Raw genomic sequence first — 17743 nt, 5'->3', positions numbered from 1 at the left:
TAAAAACAAGAACTTAAAAGATGAGTTTTCAATTAGAGATGCTCTAAAATAATGTGAATACTTTTCTAGAACATGAACAATTAAAAAAGAAACAAGTGTTTACAAAAAGTATTTTTTTAGAAAAAATATTTCTTTAAAAAGTATATAAGAATTATTTCTTAAAAAAACATTTTTTTAAAAAATAATTTAGACAAATACATAAAAAAAAAATAGAAAACTGTTTATTTTATTAAAAAAAATTAAAAAAAAAAGAAGTAAACCAAATAGACCAGTACTTAAAACCTACATGGATGCCACCCTCAACTCCTTCGTGGCCATAAGATCTTCTTTATTTATTTTTTCTTTTATTTTCTCTGGCTATAATTTCGGAGATATAAATAGAGATTTGTGACATTTGACGAAGAGTTTTATTTATTTTTCCGAAAGCATGATAACGGAAATATATAGAGAAAATAATTTTTCAAAACAAACTGTCAATGCACCACAACTAATAAGAATATGGTAAAAAAAATGTATAAGTAATTATGGGGTATTGTTAGGGGTGAGCATTAAACCGGCACCTGAACCGAACCCGAAAAACCCGATAAAAAATATTGTTTTTGGGTGGGTTCGGGCGGGTCTTATGGGTAAATCGGGTTAAAATTTTGATTTTATACGGGTTATATTGGGCGGGTTCGGTTTTGAATTTTTAAACCCGCCAAAAACCGAACCCAACCGAAAATGAGATAAGTTTAAGTTTTTATTACTTTTGTATAACTAAACAACAATGGTCCAAACTTAAAAGTCTTTATTTCAAGTATAATATAGTCATCAATTTGTAACTTATTTTTTTCCTTTTTCTCATAACTTAGATATTTATTTTGTCTTCTCCTTCCTCATTCAACTTCTCAAGTCTCAACACACTAGTCCATTTTTAGAGTTATCTTTTTGCTTCTTTCTTTGTCTTTCTTTTCCATCTTCTTATCTCCATTTTGAGTACATTTTGTGTGACTGTGATTTCTTATGATTTTGTAATCTAACTTTATATTTCTTTTCCATGTAACAACTATGAATTTTGTTATCTTTTATTTTTGCTTCTTTAGTTTGTAAATGTTTCAACTACGAATCTACTTACACCATCTATTGTCACCTTCATTCTATTTTTATACACTATTTTAAAAATATTTTTTATCGTTTTAAGCTTCATCTTCCTTAAGATAAATTGGTTTACAAAAAAATTCAAACCCGATTATACCCACCCGCTTAAATCCGAATCCGTTTCAACCCGAACCGCCTCAAATCGAAAGCTCAGTCGGTCGGATATGAGTCACATTTTTTCAAAGTCGGTTTACAATGGGTTGGACATTTTTCACCCGAACCCGACCAAACCCACCCATTGCTCACCCCTAGGTATTGTCCTCGTTAAACGCTTCAGTCATTGCATTATGATTTATGATTGGTCTATATCTTACGCAATTAACAGGTATACGTGGTCGTATCGTAAACAACAAGGACCCGTTTTAATTTTTACGTTATTTTTTTTATATATATACTTTTACCGGAAGGTCGAAGCTTCCTTTGCTTTTGCTCTTCACTTTTTATCACATGTGACATGTGAAGGTGACCAAGTCAAAAAAGGTAGGTAATTAAGGTTGCGTTGTCTCATGTTGCGAATTTTCTTCGCAAATGGTAGAAGAACTATATCGAGGCAAAAATTAAAATACAAGCAAGGAGCTACTCTACACTAGGATCAAATTTCTTTACCATCATTTTAGCTTCCCTAGTTTCCATGGACTTGTTGGATAAAAACTACATTAATTACCAACCATATATTTTATATATCATTAGGAATGGCCTTCTGCTATATTTATGAATTATGCAAGGTTTTGGTTTGAAGATACATGATACAATGAAAAAATAAATAAATGGATTTGCAAAGTCTTCATTTGGACCGGGAACACGTCATTGTTCTAGACCTTCTAGTTTCATTTGACACTTTGTTTACGTAATCATATATATGTCGTAATGGTGTTGAAGAGAATATAAGAATTGCGTCTTTGTGCGTACTATTTGTCTCAATTTTCATCCGAGTCTTAGTCTTCATCGACTACCTGTGCAACTTTTATAAGGTTTCAATAGGGCAGAGGATTTTGAAAGTATATATTAAAAATTAAAAAACAAAGAAGTTTTTTCACATTCATGCTCATGAGATGGAATCGAGTACTAAATATATGACCTTTTCCAGGAGAATTTTATATTCGTGGTTTAGCTCCTTTTGCTAAGACCCAACCTCCCGTTAATTAAGGTTAAATTTTCTTTGATATCGCAATTGGATGTTTCGATCGATCGGTTGATGCCAAACTTGATTTGGCACGAATCGTGTTCATACTACCCAAAATTGTCTCTAACGGGGCATCTTAACAAACATGTCACTAGTTAGGTACTAAGCTGGATTTTAGCCCAAGTTAAGATCCGTGATACCAAGACATATTTTAGCCCAATTAAGCATGTCACTAGAGCGTGCTGTTGGAATTTTCTTCATTTGGTTTTCTATTTATTCATATATTTTGTTTTATTAAAATACGAGTTGAATATATATATAACTTTAAATATTTTATCTGTTTATTGGGCCAAGTCTAATATCACGTCAAATTCATATGTTTATTAGAACAAGTGTCCTATGTAAGGCCTAATACCTATGATGGTAGGATATTAGGTTAAGATAAGATATCCTACAAAACTAGTGCTTTGTGACAATTCATTGATAGTGTATTTTGGAAAGTAATTTTGTATGTATTTATTTAATTTTTTTTTACTTTTGTATGTATTTTATATTTATGTTTTGTCTTAAATTTATGATAGTGGTATTATTTGATGATTGTTGCAATTTTTACTCAATTTTTGAATTTTTATCCATTTTTACACTCTTTTCTTGTACATGTCATATCTGGACTCCAAATATTGGATTTCAACGTTCTTGGTGTTTATGGAAAGATAAAAGAGAGTTTTACAACTTCTCTGTTGAGAGCAAAGGTTAGCTCAGTTGTTAAGGGAGCCAAAAATGCATTGTAAGATTGCGATCTTTTACAACATTTTCTGTTTGTTTTTAGATTGTAATGATATGATTTGTTTAGTGATGTAATTAGTTGATTTAGTGGGTTGGGCCTTTAAGTACTAAGATTAGGTCTATTATATTTCTTTATTAATAGGTGTTGTAAGAATTATTGTGTACACTTTACACTCATTTATGAATTTCTGATATCTTGCGGTAGAAGCTTCTCTCATTTTTCTCTCGACTCTCTTCTTTTATTTTTCACGAATTACTCTCTATTTTAGTCGAGACTCTTCATCTTTTTTTCGAATAAATTTGTGAGTGAACAATAATGGAGATGCGTGACTAAGTTCTCTTAATCAATTCAAGTTTTCGATTATGCATGACTAAGTTCTCTTAATCAGTTCAAGTTTTTGATTATGTAGTAAAATCCTCTTAAATATCAATTTCTCTCTTCTCTTCCTTTTTGTTCTTCAATTAATTTTGAATTAAATTCATGATTATGGATTTCGTTTTTGACTAATCGAAGAACATAATTATTTCAAATTAATTTTAGAACACGGAATTGAATTCAATTCGAACTAGGAAAATAAACTTTGTAGGGCTTTCAAAGAGCACATTTGCATTTTTCGTTCTTTAATATGAATTAAATATTAAATGTTGAAATTCGAATTATATTATTTTTATTGCAATAATCAGAACTTGAATAGATTATTTATCCAATTGGATTTAAAAATTCGTGATTTTGTAGAGTTTAAATTTTAATTTATAATTACTGTACATAAAGTGTTGGATAAAAATTCCCTCTCCAATTCTTGATAAAATTCAAATTCCTGTGAATTATGTCCTCTGTGGAGATGACCTAGGTTATTCCCTATACTCCAAATAGTTTTATGAGAAAAAATCTAGTTTTATTTGATAACGTTCGACATTGTTATCACTCACTACTCAATTCAAGAGTCAATCAAAGAACGCTTGTGTATCTGCTTCTATGAGATAAGGATTGCTCCAGAAACAATGTTTTTAAAAACTATGCAATTTATGAGTACTTTCTTTTGTCAGTAAATGCTAGTAATTGTGCAAATATATTTTATTATTCTTTTGGGTGCTCTAAATGTTGGTATAAATCCAATTATTTTATGCACACCAAAAAAGTTCCAATTGTCAAAAGTTTGTTGTTACTTAAAGTTTGTTTGACTTGTGTATATAATAATAGATTATAATAGATAACCATTTTTGTTTCACCATATTTGACCTTAATAATTGGACATCATACTTTGAAAAATATAGTTAAAGCAAAATAGATAATGTTTTTGAGTTCTCTTATCCTATATTTAGATAAGAAATGAGATAGAAATGAAAGAAACGTCAAACGAGGGGAAAAAATATAGAAATTATATAAGAGTAATATTAATTGCTTAGTAAAATAAAGGGACAAATTATATACGAATAATTCAAATCACTTTTGTCAACCACTTAAGTTTTTTTCCCTTCAAATAATGCAAGTTCCTACTTCAAAATGTGGAGCTTATTTACTTATTTGAGAAATATATATTTTTCTAAAAACCTTCCTATTACTTCATAAAAAAACATTAGATAAAAAATAAGAGTTAATCACCTATACATTGTCAGTGTAAAATTTTTTATACTGACAACCAATCAGATATGTTAATAGTGTTTTATTTTATTTTAATTTAATTAAATAAGAAAATGACATGACACTATTAATAGATTTGATTGGTTACCAGTGTAAAAAAACTTTATACTGGTGGTGTATAGGTGATTAACTCAAAAGTAAATGTATCTTGGAAAGGAAAAAAAAAATACAAAACACTCGCACAATCGGTGTGAGAATAAGGGTAACCTTAATGACATTTTAGTGATCCAATAACATAGAGTAAGAGTACAGCCAGCCCAAACTCTGGATAAATATAAAATAAAATAAGGCAATAGTGGTCGCTACAAACTGCATTCAATTCATTTTTCTTTTTTTAGGACCGAAGAGATGCGTAGTAATAACTAGCATCCTCAATTTCAATTAATGTTATGTCCCTTTACCTTAATCGTACAAGCGACTAAACACTAAAACTTGTTCATACAGATGGAGCTGTAATTATGCGCAGTTGTGACACTAGAAACTTGTTCAAGAACAAGTTACACCTATTGCTGAATTGTACAATTGATCCAATATATTACCCAATACATACGATTCGTGTCGTGTTCATACACATTCCAATCGATGAAGTATCCAAATTTTTATTTTAATGTTTCCAAAAATTGTCATTTCTTCTTGTATCCAACTTTTCAGTCTCTACGTTTATGAGATGAGATAAAAGAATAGGTAACACTTAGCCCCAAAAAATTGATCTCCAAATCTTCCAAAGTCCAATTCTGGTTATAGACAGACATTAATTGTGGTCCACATCACTGAATTTGACATTTGCGTCGTGCTTGCTAAAGATTGTGGCAACACATTCACCCTCTATCCTCACGTACGCGACTAAAAGTGGACAACAAATTGATGCCTTTCGGCTTAGGTGAAGGACCACAACATGGGGTTATTGAATTCGCAGTCATAATTTTATGCCAAAAAACAAATCAATTAACGGCATGCAAGGCTCAAAATCTTGTCGGTGCATCTTATAAAAAGACAAAATAACAAAGTAATTGAAATCTTCATGAGTTCCAGACACATCTTGCAAGAAAAATTTTGCACAGGGAGTTGGTTGTGAACCATATGAGAAAGCAGATTCTAGCAGCATTTGTGTTTGTGGGTCATGTAGCATGTGTAGCTAGTTGGAGTTGGCATCCTTTTTAAAACAGTTCAACCACAACACCATAAACATATAACATGCTCTGCCGTGTGTCTAGTGGCACATGAATTAGTCAACAAGAAATGGAATGCTCACCCACATCAATATCAATAATAACGCTAAAACAACTACTCAGATAAATATACATAAATATAACTTATTAAACGAGAATACAAGCAGAAAATAGGTTCGAGTCACGCTGAATTTTATCTACTTGATCAAGTAATGTAACGCAGATGGTAAAAGTGAGAAAACATGAAAATAGTCCCTCATGTGATCCCATTCCCCTACTCTCAAAATGGCATGAGAGAAAGTAAAAGGCAGAAAATAAGGGGTCCAGCAGAAAAGGGTATCAATGGTGGTGCTGCGTTCCCAGGAGATGGTGTTGGAGCTCCATTTACAGTACCAGTTGCTGTAGTAGCAGATGTAGGAGAAGGGCCTGCAACGAAACTTATAATCATTCAAATTAGGAACACCAGTCAAAGGTGAAAAGCTTCAAGATCTTTCACACACAAGGTAGTAAATTATTAACACATTGGGGGGGAAAAAAACAAGTAATTGATGGCACAATAAGTCTTAAAAAAAGAAAAATGTTGAGAAAGTAGGTAAGGTGGAGAAGAGAGTATGAGAGACATCCCCCATGGCAGGGTTTAGAAGAGAAGCAAAGAAAGATTGTGATACCAGGAGCAGGAGCAGGAGAAGGCGGTAGAGAGACTGCAAAAGAAGAAAGAGGGCATTAGGAAAAAAAGGGATAAAAAAGGGAAGTAGTGTGAGAAAAGAGGGACTGACATCCACAGGAAGAAAAAGAAGGAGCAGAGAGTTTGCATGCAGCAGGAAGAGAGAGGGCCTTGGTGACATTCAAAACGATGCCGAACTGAGAGCTGCTCTTGAGAGCCTCACAGAGGCAGTGGGGAGCGCTTTTCAGGACGCTTTTCAAGGAAGGGCAGCATGTTCCAGTCGGCTTCGTGGCGGTGCTGTCGTTCGTCACGAAGGACAAGCAATCCGACAAGGTCAGGGCCAAGCTTGTGCAGTCCACCGACGGTGCCGGAGCCTGAGCCTGGGCCTGGCCCAGATCAACGGCCCAGATGGCCACCACGGCGCACACAATGAGAAACCACTTTGAAGATGATGCCATGGCGAAGTAATGGAAGTAATGGAACTTTCAACTTTGAGGTTCCAACCAACTAACAAAGAGAGTGTGTATGTGTCACTTGTGTCAGGTGGTCCTTTATGGTGGACCTGTCACCTTCTCCGCTGTTACGCAATATTTAATTATCACAAGTACCAATTCTTATTATTTTTTTAATATTACTTTACCTTTAACTCTTTTCAATTTTAAATTTTAGTCTTTCTAATCTAAGAGATTTTTTAATTTATATATTTATAATTCTTTAAAAAAAATGAGATGAAAACTATTAAAGTTGTAATTATGATCAGATTCACGCAAGCTAATTACAATATTCTCCATTGGCACAAATCGAACCAAACAATTGGCCTGGTAATCTTGATTGTATTAGGACATGTGCTGTATTATGCTCACCTATAGGTATAATTCCACCTTGGTATAGAAAATGTTTACGTTATTGTATAAAAAATAAATGTTCCAATAGATCAATCAATGATACCTGTGATTGTATGACTAGATGTGGTTTGACCAAGTCCATTGATGATAACATAGGTAAGTATTCTCTTACAACATTAACCACATTTTAGTATTTTATGATTGAGTAAAAATATTTTTACATGTTTTTATAATTGATTTTATGTGGTAGATGTTCGTAATTTTGCTCCCAATGTGGTGAATTCTTGCTTACAAGAGTGTCAAAACAAATAAAATCTTGTTGGAATAAGGTTTGTGAGAGTTGTCAGAAAAATAATATTTGTGCACAATTGTAATAAAAAAATCTTAATAAATGAATAAATAACATCTCTAGCTTCTTAATAAATGAGTAAATATGCTTGTTAATAACGATCACACTAATAAGTTATTAGATTAAAATGTAAAAACAAATGTATATGAATAAATATCAATGACCAATTAAACATATTAAGAAGCTTGAAAACATTTCGTATGAGCTTGGCAACAAAGCTTTAAAAAAATTAGCTGGATTTTTTCTTTTGAAAAAAAAAAGTTCACTCCTGTATAAAATTATTTTTAAAAATTTTAATCTTCTTCTTGAACTAAAGAATAGAGCTATATATTAGAAACCAAATCTTGTTTATGTATAATATTCAAAGAGTAAAGAATACTTGCAATTGATATAATGCATTTACTGTGAGTCCTCTTTGTCTAATTTTCGTTTTGCTTTATATAAGTGGTTGTTGTGATGACTTGCAAAAGAGACCGAATAAAAAGGGAAAATTAAAAATAGTGAAAAACACGCATGATATTTTTAAGCAATTCTTATTTCATACATTGTCGGAAATAATTTTGTCTTTTTTTTTATATTTTTTTTAAGTGGAGGATAAAGTTGATGGGGGGGGGGGGGGGGGTGAGAATGATAGAGGACCGAATAGCTCTGGAAATATAACGAGAAAAAATAATAACTCATGACTATGAAGATAAATTCACAAAACTGTTGTTTTGTATGTACACATGGAACATAGATAACATGTCAAAAGAATGAGAAAGAGGTAACTAGCTAGCTAGGTTGAACTAATGACACTATAACAGTTACGTCATCAAGCTTGCCACCAATATATCCCACATACCCCACAGCCTGGGCTGCATCAGCAAAAGGACTTCTTGTGGATGTTGATCTTCCAACATCTTGTGCTCTCATCGCCAAGAATTCTGCTATTTCCTGCAACTTACCCCACATAAGCTGTCAAGTGGTTTAGACTTTAAACTCCAGAAGAATCAGCTTTCATTACAGATGACTTTATTGAAAAATGTTGTCTACTTTTGTGTTCCTTAACAAGATAAATGACTGTTTTCTCACCCATAGAGTTGAGATGACGAATTCCATGATACATGATATACATATTGTTAGGATTCAAACAAGTTCTACATCGATAAAATAGGATAAGAAATAACAATTTATATAGCACAAACATACTTCAATGATTAAGAGGCTTTTTGGGTGATAACCAAAAACAAAACTGTGAGGGCTTAGGCCCAAAGCAGACAATATCTCATTATTGTAGAGTATGCTTGTGTAATAATCCTAAGATATGCTAGTAACACTCTTTCTAACATTCTCTTGCTAATACTCTATTATTGGTTGAAAATCATAAATTTTAGTGAGTCCTACCACTAAATCAAGAGAGAGTCTTGTTAAATGAGATACAAACTTACAAATTTTGTGATTTTTAATAAACTTTGACAAATAACAAAGAGAGTGTCACTAGCATTCTTCGTATATATAATGCTGAGAAGAAATTTCTTTAAAAAGCGGAAGATACATTGACGGATCCAAAATTAAAAGAAGGGCAAAGTGAATCAACCTGAGGTGTCAAGCTAGCCTGAAGTGATTTTGATATAATTGATGCTATTTCTTGCTCATAAAGATTGTCGAAAAGGCCATTTGTGGCGGTTACTATCACATCACCATCTTGTAGTTCGATTTTGTACCCCTGAAACATGTTTTACCTTGAGTTGATATCATATTAAATGAAATATGTTCAAATTAATATTTTAGTTTTAATGAATATTAATTATTTAGCAATCTAAAATCCTCCTGTGTCACTTGTAAACTTTAGTCTCACTGTTCAAATGAAGCGTAACTAAAAGCTCATCATGGCCACGGGAGAAAGGTATATAAGGAATAATGCTTCCAAATATGATAAAATGCTACAGGTTAGATTACATACCTCAATGAGTTCCGAGGGATCATCACCTTTAACTATATGTAATGGAAAGTTGAATTCATGAAACATTGGAGTTGATTTTTTAAAGATGGAACCATCTCTTATAATGATAAATCCAGTGTTCCCAACATTGGCTGCATGAAGGACCTGCAAATAAATTGTTTTATGATTCACATAATTGAAAAATGTACTGCAGGGGGAAGGAGGTACACTGGATTTGTACTGCTATCAATCATTTGAGCTACACAATTTAGAGCCTATTTGAATACTAACTTTTGAGAATTTCTTTACTGGAAAAAAAAAAAAAAAGAGAAACTCTAAAAGACTCTTCTAAATTTGTACCCAAACACACTATTAATCTGTTATAATTTAAACCATTAAAACAGTCAGTCATTTACCTGTCCATCAAAATGAGCAACCAAAACTGCAGATGATCCTGGAGATTGTGTTTCAGCAGCACCTCTGGTGATAACTTCCAAAGGTTTTATCGCTGAACTGTTTTCATAATTTGACACAATATTTTCACATTTTTCCATGAGCTCCCTGGTATACAGTCCAGCATTGCTCCCTGCATTATTTTCTCAGGTGTATAAGCAATGTATACATTTAAACTTGCAAATTCTACAGATCAGAGATCTGACAGTGGCAACTGGCAAGCTATGTGAAGCTTGTGACGGATGCTAGCCACTCTTATTTCAGTCCAATAGATGAAGATAGTAAATGCAGATTTGGAATTTACAAAAGGGAGAGCAAACCTAATTTCAATAGTAATAAGCTAACATTCTATGCAGAAATTTTGTGCCAGACTGCACGTCTTTAAGCCGACACAGAAGGGGAAAAAATGAAGGCATATTAATGCTCATGGGTTTCCAAATATTGTAGAAAGGATACCATTAAATGACCACTGGCCAACTCCATCAGCCACTGCTAGCCAGTTTTGGTGAGAAATGAAATAAGCATCCTCTCGACCTGTCAATGCCTGAAATGTGTTATTAGTTGGTTTATTAATCATCTGTCATTCGAGATTCAAGCCAGAAATCACTTATAAACGTCATGCATATGTTCATGAATATATAAATGCAATAAACATGTCAAATTTCTAAGCTACAAATATTTGCAAATTGTTGGTTACATTGCTTCTAGATTTGAGTAAACTAAATAATGCAGTTTGGAGCTCCAACTTCTAACAACTTAGATTCCATATCCTGCTGACCAAAAAATTAAAGTTAGTCACTCCCATTCGAGTGTCATTACTCATTACCTTCGAATAGAATTTAACATTTCTCACTTCCTTCTATCTACTGGATATACACATCTGACATGAGTACTCCCAGATTTATTTATTTATTGCTTGTTTGTAGCAATCTTCCCAAAAATTTGTGTATAACTCTATTTTTCAGTTTCACTTTAAAAACATCATACATATCAATGGTACCAAAATTGAAACAAGAGCAATTTTGATAACGACTTTTTTAAAAGAAAAATTATATTAAAAAGGAAACGGGAAACAGTCACAAATTCACAATAGTGATTAGTTATTAACAGAGGAGTAAACCTGTATCATTCCCTAGCAACATATAGAAAACATAACTTGAATCATTCAATTTTTTTCCCCAGAATTTGGTTTAACTAGGATACTAAAATCCCATCACTCTGTCTTTTGTAAGCTTAACATGCTTCATTCTCATCCTTATTGTCTGAGCAGAATGACTCAAGATATTGAGGTACGTAAGGTACCTTAGAGGGATGAGGCAAGCAAGCAGCACCAGAAATCAGGAAAAGCTCCGTTCTTGACATTTTTTCCCTACGTACATGCAAGTAAACAACACAAAGAACCATGAAAAAGATGTTTCCAAATTCCGAAAAGTTTTTCAAGCATCAAACCTATATACTTGCATCTATAATGATTTGGTTCTGCTTTTTTCTTTTATTAGAATAAGATGACCATTGGGTACTATTGTGCTTCATTCCTCACTAACAGCAATATTATAACTCGCACCTTATATAACTTCTATAACACTCCAAGTTTTGAAAACTATCATTGCTTTATCACTAAATTCAGTAATTAGATCATATGCAGAAACAATCCTTTTAAAGGAAAAAGGATAAAGTTTTCACAGGCGAGAATACATTTCATAAATCATAACTGAAGACAACAGGAAGAAAGAGTGAAAATAATTTAGAATACAGAAAAGAAAGAAGAAAGTTGGCATACCCATTACTAGCCATATCAACTGAATGTATCTGTGGCAAAGTAAGCTGTGATGTGCTTTCATAATCACTTCTTTCAGTATTGCCAACATCTATGTTGTTTTCCAAATCTGAGGATGGAACCACGTCATGTAACTAAACCCAAAATTAACACAGAAATCATATTAGAAATGGTAAAACATAAATCCAGAAAAAATCGATTCTTGAAGGGGATGTTTTCAGCAATTAAGGTCAATATAGTTGGATAGCTAAATGCACTCAAACAAAATCACATGCACAGAAAAAGTAAATTTTAGCCTTTGTAAGGAAAGTTATTAAGACTAACCAATTCTGAATTTCCCATTTTACTTGTATCAATTGAGTCATCCACAATGAGGTGAGTTTTTTCTTCTTCATTTGCTACTAGTTGAGACTGTAACGAAGTGGATACTGGCATCAATTCACTTAAGTTGGCTTCAACATCACCAATCAGGTTGTTTGTTTCACTATAACCAACTTGTTCAGACTCTAAAGAAGTGGGTTCTGGCACCAATTTACTTAAGTCGGCATCAACGGCAACAGTCTGGTTGTTTGTTTCACTATAACCAACTTGTTCAGACACTAAAGAAGTGGGTTTTGGCACCAATTCACTTAAGTTGGCATCAACAGCAGCAGTCTGGTTGTTTGTTTCACTATAACCAACTTGTTCAGACTCTAAAGAAGTGGTTTCTGGTACCAATTCACTTAAGTCGGCATCAACAGCAGCAGTTTGGTTGTTTGTTTCACTATAACCAACTTGTTCAGACTCTGAAGAAGTGGATTCTGGCACCGATTCACTCAAGTCAGCATCAACACCACCAGTCAGATTGTTTGTTTCACTATGACCAGCTTGTTCAGACTCTAAAGAAGTGGATTCTGGCACCAATTCGCTTACATCAGCATCAACAGCAGTAGTAATTGGGTTCTTTGTTTTACTTTTACCAACCTGTTCAGACTCTAAAGAAATGGATTCTGGCACAAATTCTCTTAATTCAGCATCCACAGCAGCAATAAGGTTGTTCGTTGCACTATAACCAACTTGTTCAGAGTCTTCAGACTCTAAAGAAGTAGATTCCGGCACCAATTCACTTAATTCACCATCCACAGCAGCAGTCTCGTTGTATGTGGCACTATATCCAACTTCTTCAGACTCTAAAGCAGTCGATTCCAGCACCAATTCACTTAATTCAGCATCCACAACAGCAGTTTGGTTGTTTTTTTCACCATATACAACTTGTCCAGACTCTAAAAAAGTCGATTCTGGCACCAATTCACTTAATTCACCATCCACAACAGCAGTCTGGTTATCTGTTGCACTATAACCAATTTGTTCAGACTCCAAAGAAGTGGATTCTGGCACCAATTCACTTACATCAGCATCAACAGCAGCAATCTGGTCGTTTGTTGCTTGATAATCAACTTCTTCAGACTCTAAAGAAGTTGATTCTGGCACCATTTCACTTAAGCCAGCATCAACAGCAGCAGTCAGGTTGTTTGTTGCTCCATCTTCACCATAACCCTTGCCAGCTGTAGAGAGATGAGCAACTTCAATGTTAGCCTTCTACCTGACAAACACAACAATAACTATTAAAAACTTCAATGGATCATGTTGACTAAAAAGACACTAAATAAGCCACAACATCACCTTTTTCTTCCTCCTCAACGTTTGCATAAGCGCCACTGTTCAGATCAGAAACTACATCAAACTCAGAAGCAACAGTTGAAACTACAGCTTCTTGGTAACTAACAAGTTCAGAACCGTCCTCAACCAGGACACTATTACACTCAGCACCAACATCTTCACCTAAAATTCCATGTTGACCATCACCATCCTCCACGGAATCCAACTTCAATTGTCGATTGACTTTCTGTGAATCATTGATCACTGGTGTCCCAGAATCGCTATAAGAAATAACACCCTCCTTTTCATTCACGAGAATCTGATGATTTTGATCAGCAACACCAACTACTACAGTTGAAGAAAACTCACTTTCATCCCCTAAAGTGCGATCAACCTCAGTGTTCAATTTTTCAACACTTTCACTCACCAAAACAGCTTTGCCCTCTTTCTCAATACTCTCACGAGCAAGTTTTTCTCTGTTCAATTCATCTAATTTTTCTCTAATCTCGCTAGCATTAGCGAACCGGAACACAAAACTACCATCAGAACGCTCTGCCAAAATAATCACAAACTCAAGTACATATTGCAAAGTTCAGAAAAAATAAAAATAAAAAATTGCCAAAATTGACACAAATACCAGTTGAAGAGAGAATATCAAAATCTTCAGGAACAGAGTTTGGCGAAGAAGTAGCATTGTGAAGCACATGGGTACGGTGGGTTAAGCTCATCCACTGCTTGGGAAGAGGAATTGGAGCATAATTTCGAAGCCTTTCAGAAGATTTTGGTGGAAGATTGCAGCATGGAAACCAGAGACAGTGGAAACTTCGGGAGAAGAGAGGAGCCATTTCATCAAGTTCTGTTTTTTTATTTAATTTTATTAATTTTTTTTCAAGTTTTGCATGATTTCCATTATGGGTGTGTTTATGAAACCGAGAGTGAGGATGAAGGTGTAGAAAAGGAAGGACATGTGGACAACAGATTTCAGACAGAAACAAAGGAAGAGGAATTGCTGAATCTTCTCCACCTTACATTCATCCATGTGTCATTATGTTGTGTTGTGTATTACCTTCCAAAAATAAAAAGTAATAATAATAAACAAATCTATTTAAATTTGTAAAGTAGAGCAAAACAACTATAAAATAAAGGACCACGTGAATCTAATCATTCTTGCTAAGGTATGGAAGAAATTTTACACTGATTTAATCACAATTTGGTATGTATTTTGGGTTTCTTTAAAAAATTGTTGGTTAATAGTTTTTAATATTAACCTGAGGGCAACCATACAGTGTTTAACAGTGAGGTTGGTATAGTGGAGTAAGTTCCTTGAAAGGGTCCTAGAGGTTGATCATGCAAAGTTGCTCCATCGTGTTGGTGTGGTGGTGAAGGAGATGCGTTACTAACCAAGTTTTATATGATACATTATTAAAAAAATATATATTTATTAATTGTATCCCGTGAAAATAGACTAAGATATGGTCACAAATTATGTAATCATTTTCTACTCAAGCAAGAGATATCTATCATACATGCTACATGCAAAGACTGGGACGCTATTGTCAGAACATTATGTGTAAGGTACATACTTGGTCGAGATCGCACATGATGTATTTACAGATGACAATTGAGAGGTTTGATTTTCATTTACAATCATTATTTTTTATTTACACACACACAAAAAATATTTTCTATTGATTGTTGAAGATTATTTTTTTTTTCTTTCTGAGAAGTATAGATCAATAAAATGAATTTTGTTTTTTTTAATAAAATCTTCTTCATTTACAATTTAGAAATTGAATCTCTAACAACATACTTAAATAACTTAATTATCTATCAAATGACTTCTCTTTATTTTAAGAACTTGTACATATGATAAGTTTCTCTCGTAAGAGTCACTCTACTGTAAGTTGAAGGTAACAAGATTAATAATGTTTAATAGTTGAGTGACAATTTTCTTTATTAATAAAGTATCCAGTCGAGAAAAGAAGATTTAATGAATTAGTCAACCAAGAATCAAGTTAAATACTTATTGACCCATTAACAAGTGTATCAATGTCAATGATAATTAATTATGAATATAAGTCATTTCCTCATGAACGTGATTGATAAAAGATCATTTCATAGTTAAATTAACTAATTAATAATTTTATTCACAGGTATATACACAAAGGCTAATTAATTTAATGCAACAATAAATTACATATGTTTTTATAAAAGCAAGAATTATAAACCAAATCAAGAGAAGTTGAGAAATTCCAATGATAGATAATTTGGGATTGGATTCCCCTATTCCATTCCTTTGTGATATCAATCAAGCAGACATTTGATAATCCCTATCTCACAATATTATTTAAAATTAAAACCATGACCATTTTATTATTTTATTAATTTCAAGTTTAAATACCTTTTATTTTTATAATTTCATTAATTTTACTTTTTAATTTCTATAATTAAAAATATTTTATTATAATATTTATACATATCTATTTTTTGTATAATTTCATAAATTTTACTTTTAGTCCTTATAATGATATATGAATAAATTTAAAATAATAATATATATAAATATTAAAATAAAAACATTTTTAGTTATAAAATCTAAAAGATAAAATTAACTATAAAGACTAAAATTAAAGAAAACCTTTATACAGAGTTAAAATTTCAAAACTGATTCATTCTTTCATTTTTTTTTTTATCTACATTTGTTTCTTGAAAACAAAAGTTAATTTTACTCAGTATCCGTTGACCTTCTTATAAAAAGTATATGTTGTAGTGTTCACTTAAGTGTTGTATATTTCGTTTTCTCAATGGTTAGTGATAACTATTAGTGGTGGTGTTATTATCAATTTACTAACTTTTGTTTGTATGAGATGTTATTAATAAAACGATTATATTAGAAATAAAAAAATATATTTTTATTAAAATATATTATATTTAATACTGTTAAAAATGTCCTCAGATATAACCTTTAAAATAATTATTAAAAAGTATATTCTTTTCATATAACAATAATAATAATAATATATAATTAAGTGGTCGGCACTTTCTAATTGATTTTAATATTTTAACATGGTTTTTAATATAATATTTTTTTTTTGTGTTATACAACAAAGTTAAAACTTATAATTTTTTTTCATTAGCGAGAAGTATTTTTGTTGAATATAATGACTAATTTTATTAAAAATTTGACAGATATTAAATAAATGAGATTCCTCTTAATTTAAGTTTTTTACGTTCATAAAAATTAATATTTGAATTCGTATCATTTGGTTAAGCAATATGAGATGAAATGATTCTATATTTGTATATATTATTCATATATATAGTGTTATATTGACTCTAATGGATTATAAAATATTTTATATATTAATTCTTTAATCATAAAAAAAATATTTTTCAAAAAGTCAAGTTTTTTACATCTTTTGTAGAAATTTTTACTTAAATAATATTTTTTTAAAAAAAATTACAAAAGTATCAACTGTGCAAGTTTATTTACCAATATAAAACTGTTTACAGGCTCAAAATTCGGTTCCCGGGGAACCGAATTCTGAGCTTCAAAATCTTATTTTTTTTTGTTTTGTTTCAAGTTTATTTTTTTTTGTCTAAATATATTATTTTAATAAAATTGATTGAATAGTTAAAATTTCATCCGATAATTATATTGTCGGAGAGAATATATTCCCTATAATTCAGGGATAATTGTACGTTTTAAGCGCAAGATATTATCTTAAGTGATTGTCTAAATATATTATTTTAATAAAATTGAATGAATAGTTAAAATTTTATCTGATAATTATATTGTCGGAGAGAATATATTCCCTATAATTCAGGGATAATTGTACGTTTTAAACGCAAGATATTATCTTAAGTGATTGTCTAAATATATTATTTTAATAAAATTGATTGAATAGTTAAAATTTTATCCGATAATTATATTGTCGGAGAGAATATATTCCCTATAATTCAGGGATAATTGTACGTTTTAAGCGCAAGATATTATCTTAAGTGATTGTCTAAATATATTATTTTAATAAAATTGATTGAATAGTTAAAATTTTATCCGATAATTATATTGTCTGAGAGAATATATTCTCTATTTATTGCTTAATATCCCATTATTTTAACTTTATTATCTTCTTTTAAAAAAAATAAATAAAAAATTTAATCTTTTTTTTACTGTTTGACCAGAACGGGCCGTTCCAAAACCAGAACGTCCCGTTCCAAAACCAGAACGGGCCGTTC

At 31.8% G+C, this 17743-nt stretch overlaps 2 protein-coding genes across 5 annotated transcripts; both read right to left on the bottom strand.

Annotated features, from left to right (window-relative positions):
- Positions 1-5973: 5973 nt before the first annotated feature.
- On the bottom strand, positions 5974-7069 carry LOC109805013 (non-specific lipid transfer protein GPI-anchored 31). Of its 2 annotated transcripts, none has more exons than XM_020366941.3 (3): positions 6634-7069; positions 6526-6558; positions 5974-6294 (listed from the first exon to the last, which is right to left on the bottom strand). In XM_020366941.3, exons 1-3 carry the CDS (start codon positions 6977-6979, stop codon positions 6242-6244), a joined length of 432 nt encoding a protein of 143 aa, XP_020222530.1. In that variant the 5' UTR covers positions 6980-7069; the 3' UTR covers positions 5974-6241. The 2 variants fall into 2 exon arrangements, with proteins under 2 accessions (XP_020222530.1, XP_020222529.1); XM_020366940.3 differs by having other exon boundaries at positions 5974-6283; positions 6634-7062.
- A 1303-nt stretch (positions 7070-8372) lies between these two features.
- LOC109804831 (uncharacterized) lies at positions 8373-14529 on the bottom strand. Of its 3 annotated transcripts, none has more exons than XM_020366703.3 (10): positions 14142-14529; positions 13529-14056; positions 12191-13410; positions 11870-12000; positions 11392-11458; positions 10546-10633; positions 10053-10222; positions 9658-9801; positions 9292-9420; positions 8373-8654 (listed from the first exon to the last, which is right to left on the bottom strand). In XM_020366703.3, the coding sequence occupies exons 1-10, from the start codon at positions 14347-14349 to the stop codon at positions 8487-8489; spliced, it is 2853 nt and encodes a 950-aa protein (XP_020222292.1). In that variant the 5' UTR covers positions 14350-14529; the 3' UTR covers positions 8373-8486. The 3 variants fall into 3 exon arrangements, with proteins under 3 accessions (XP_020222292.1, XP_020222293.1, XP_082923715.1); XM_020366704.3 differs by having other exon boundaries at positions 8373-8648; positions 14142-14527; XM_083067589.1 differs by having other exon boundaries at positions 8373-8669; positions 14142-14513.
- Between the last annotated feature and the right edge of the window lie 3214 nt (positions 14530-17743).

This window comes from Cajanus cajan, chromosome 1 (assembly GCF_000230855.2).
Source record: "Cajanus cajan strain Asha chromosome 1, NIPB_CcT2T_4, whole genome shotgun sequence".
In the NCBI taxonomy this organism is placed as follows: domain Eukaryota; kingdom Viridiplantae; phylum Streptophyta; class Magnoliopsida; order Fabales; family Fabaceae; genus Cajanus; species Cajanus cajan.
The sequence above is the reverse complement of the archived record's forward strand: the minus strand, read 5'-3'. Positions and strand labels throughout refer to the sequence as shown.

Coding starts and splice junctions, on each gene's coding strand:
- LOC109804831 (XM_083067589.1), bottom strand. CDS start 14,349: ATGGCTCCTCTCTTCTCCCGAAGTTTCCACTGTCTCTGGTTTCCATGC. Junction 11,459..11,869: donor GTTGATATGGCTAGTAATGG/GTATGCCAACTT, acceptor GCATGTACGTAG/GGAAAAAATGTCAAGAACGG. Junction 8,670..9,291: donor AGGCTAGCTTGACACCTCAG/GTTGATTCACTT, acceptor ACCACTTGACAG/CTTATGTGGGGTAAGTTGCA.
- LOC109805013 (XM_020366940.3), bottom strand. CDS start 6,979: ATGGCATCATCTTCAAAGTGGTTTCTCATTGTGTGCGCCGTGGTGGCC. Junction 6,559..6,633: donor TTCTTTTTCTTCCTGTGGAT/GTCAGTCCCTCT, acceptor CTTCTTTTGCAG/TCTCTCTACCGCCTTCTCCT. Junction 6,284..6,525: donor TTCTCCTGCTCCTGCTCCTG/GTATCACAATCT, acceptor GTTTCGTTGCAG/GCCCTTCTCCTACATCTGCT.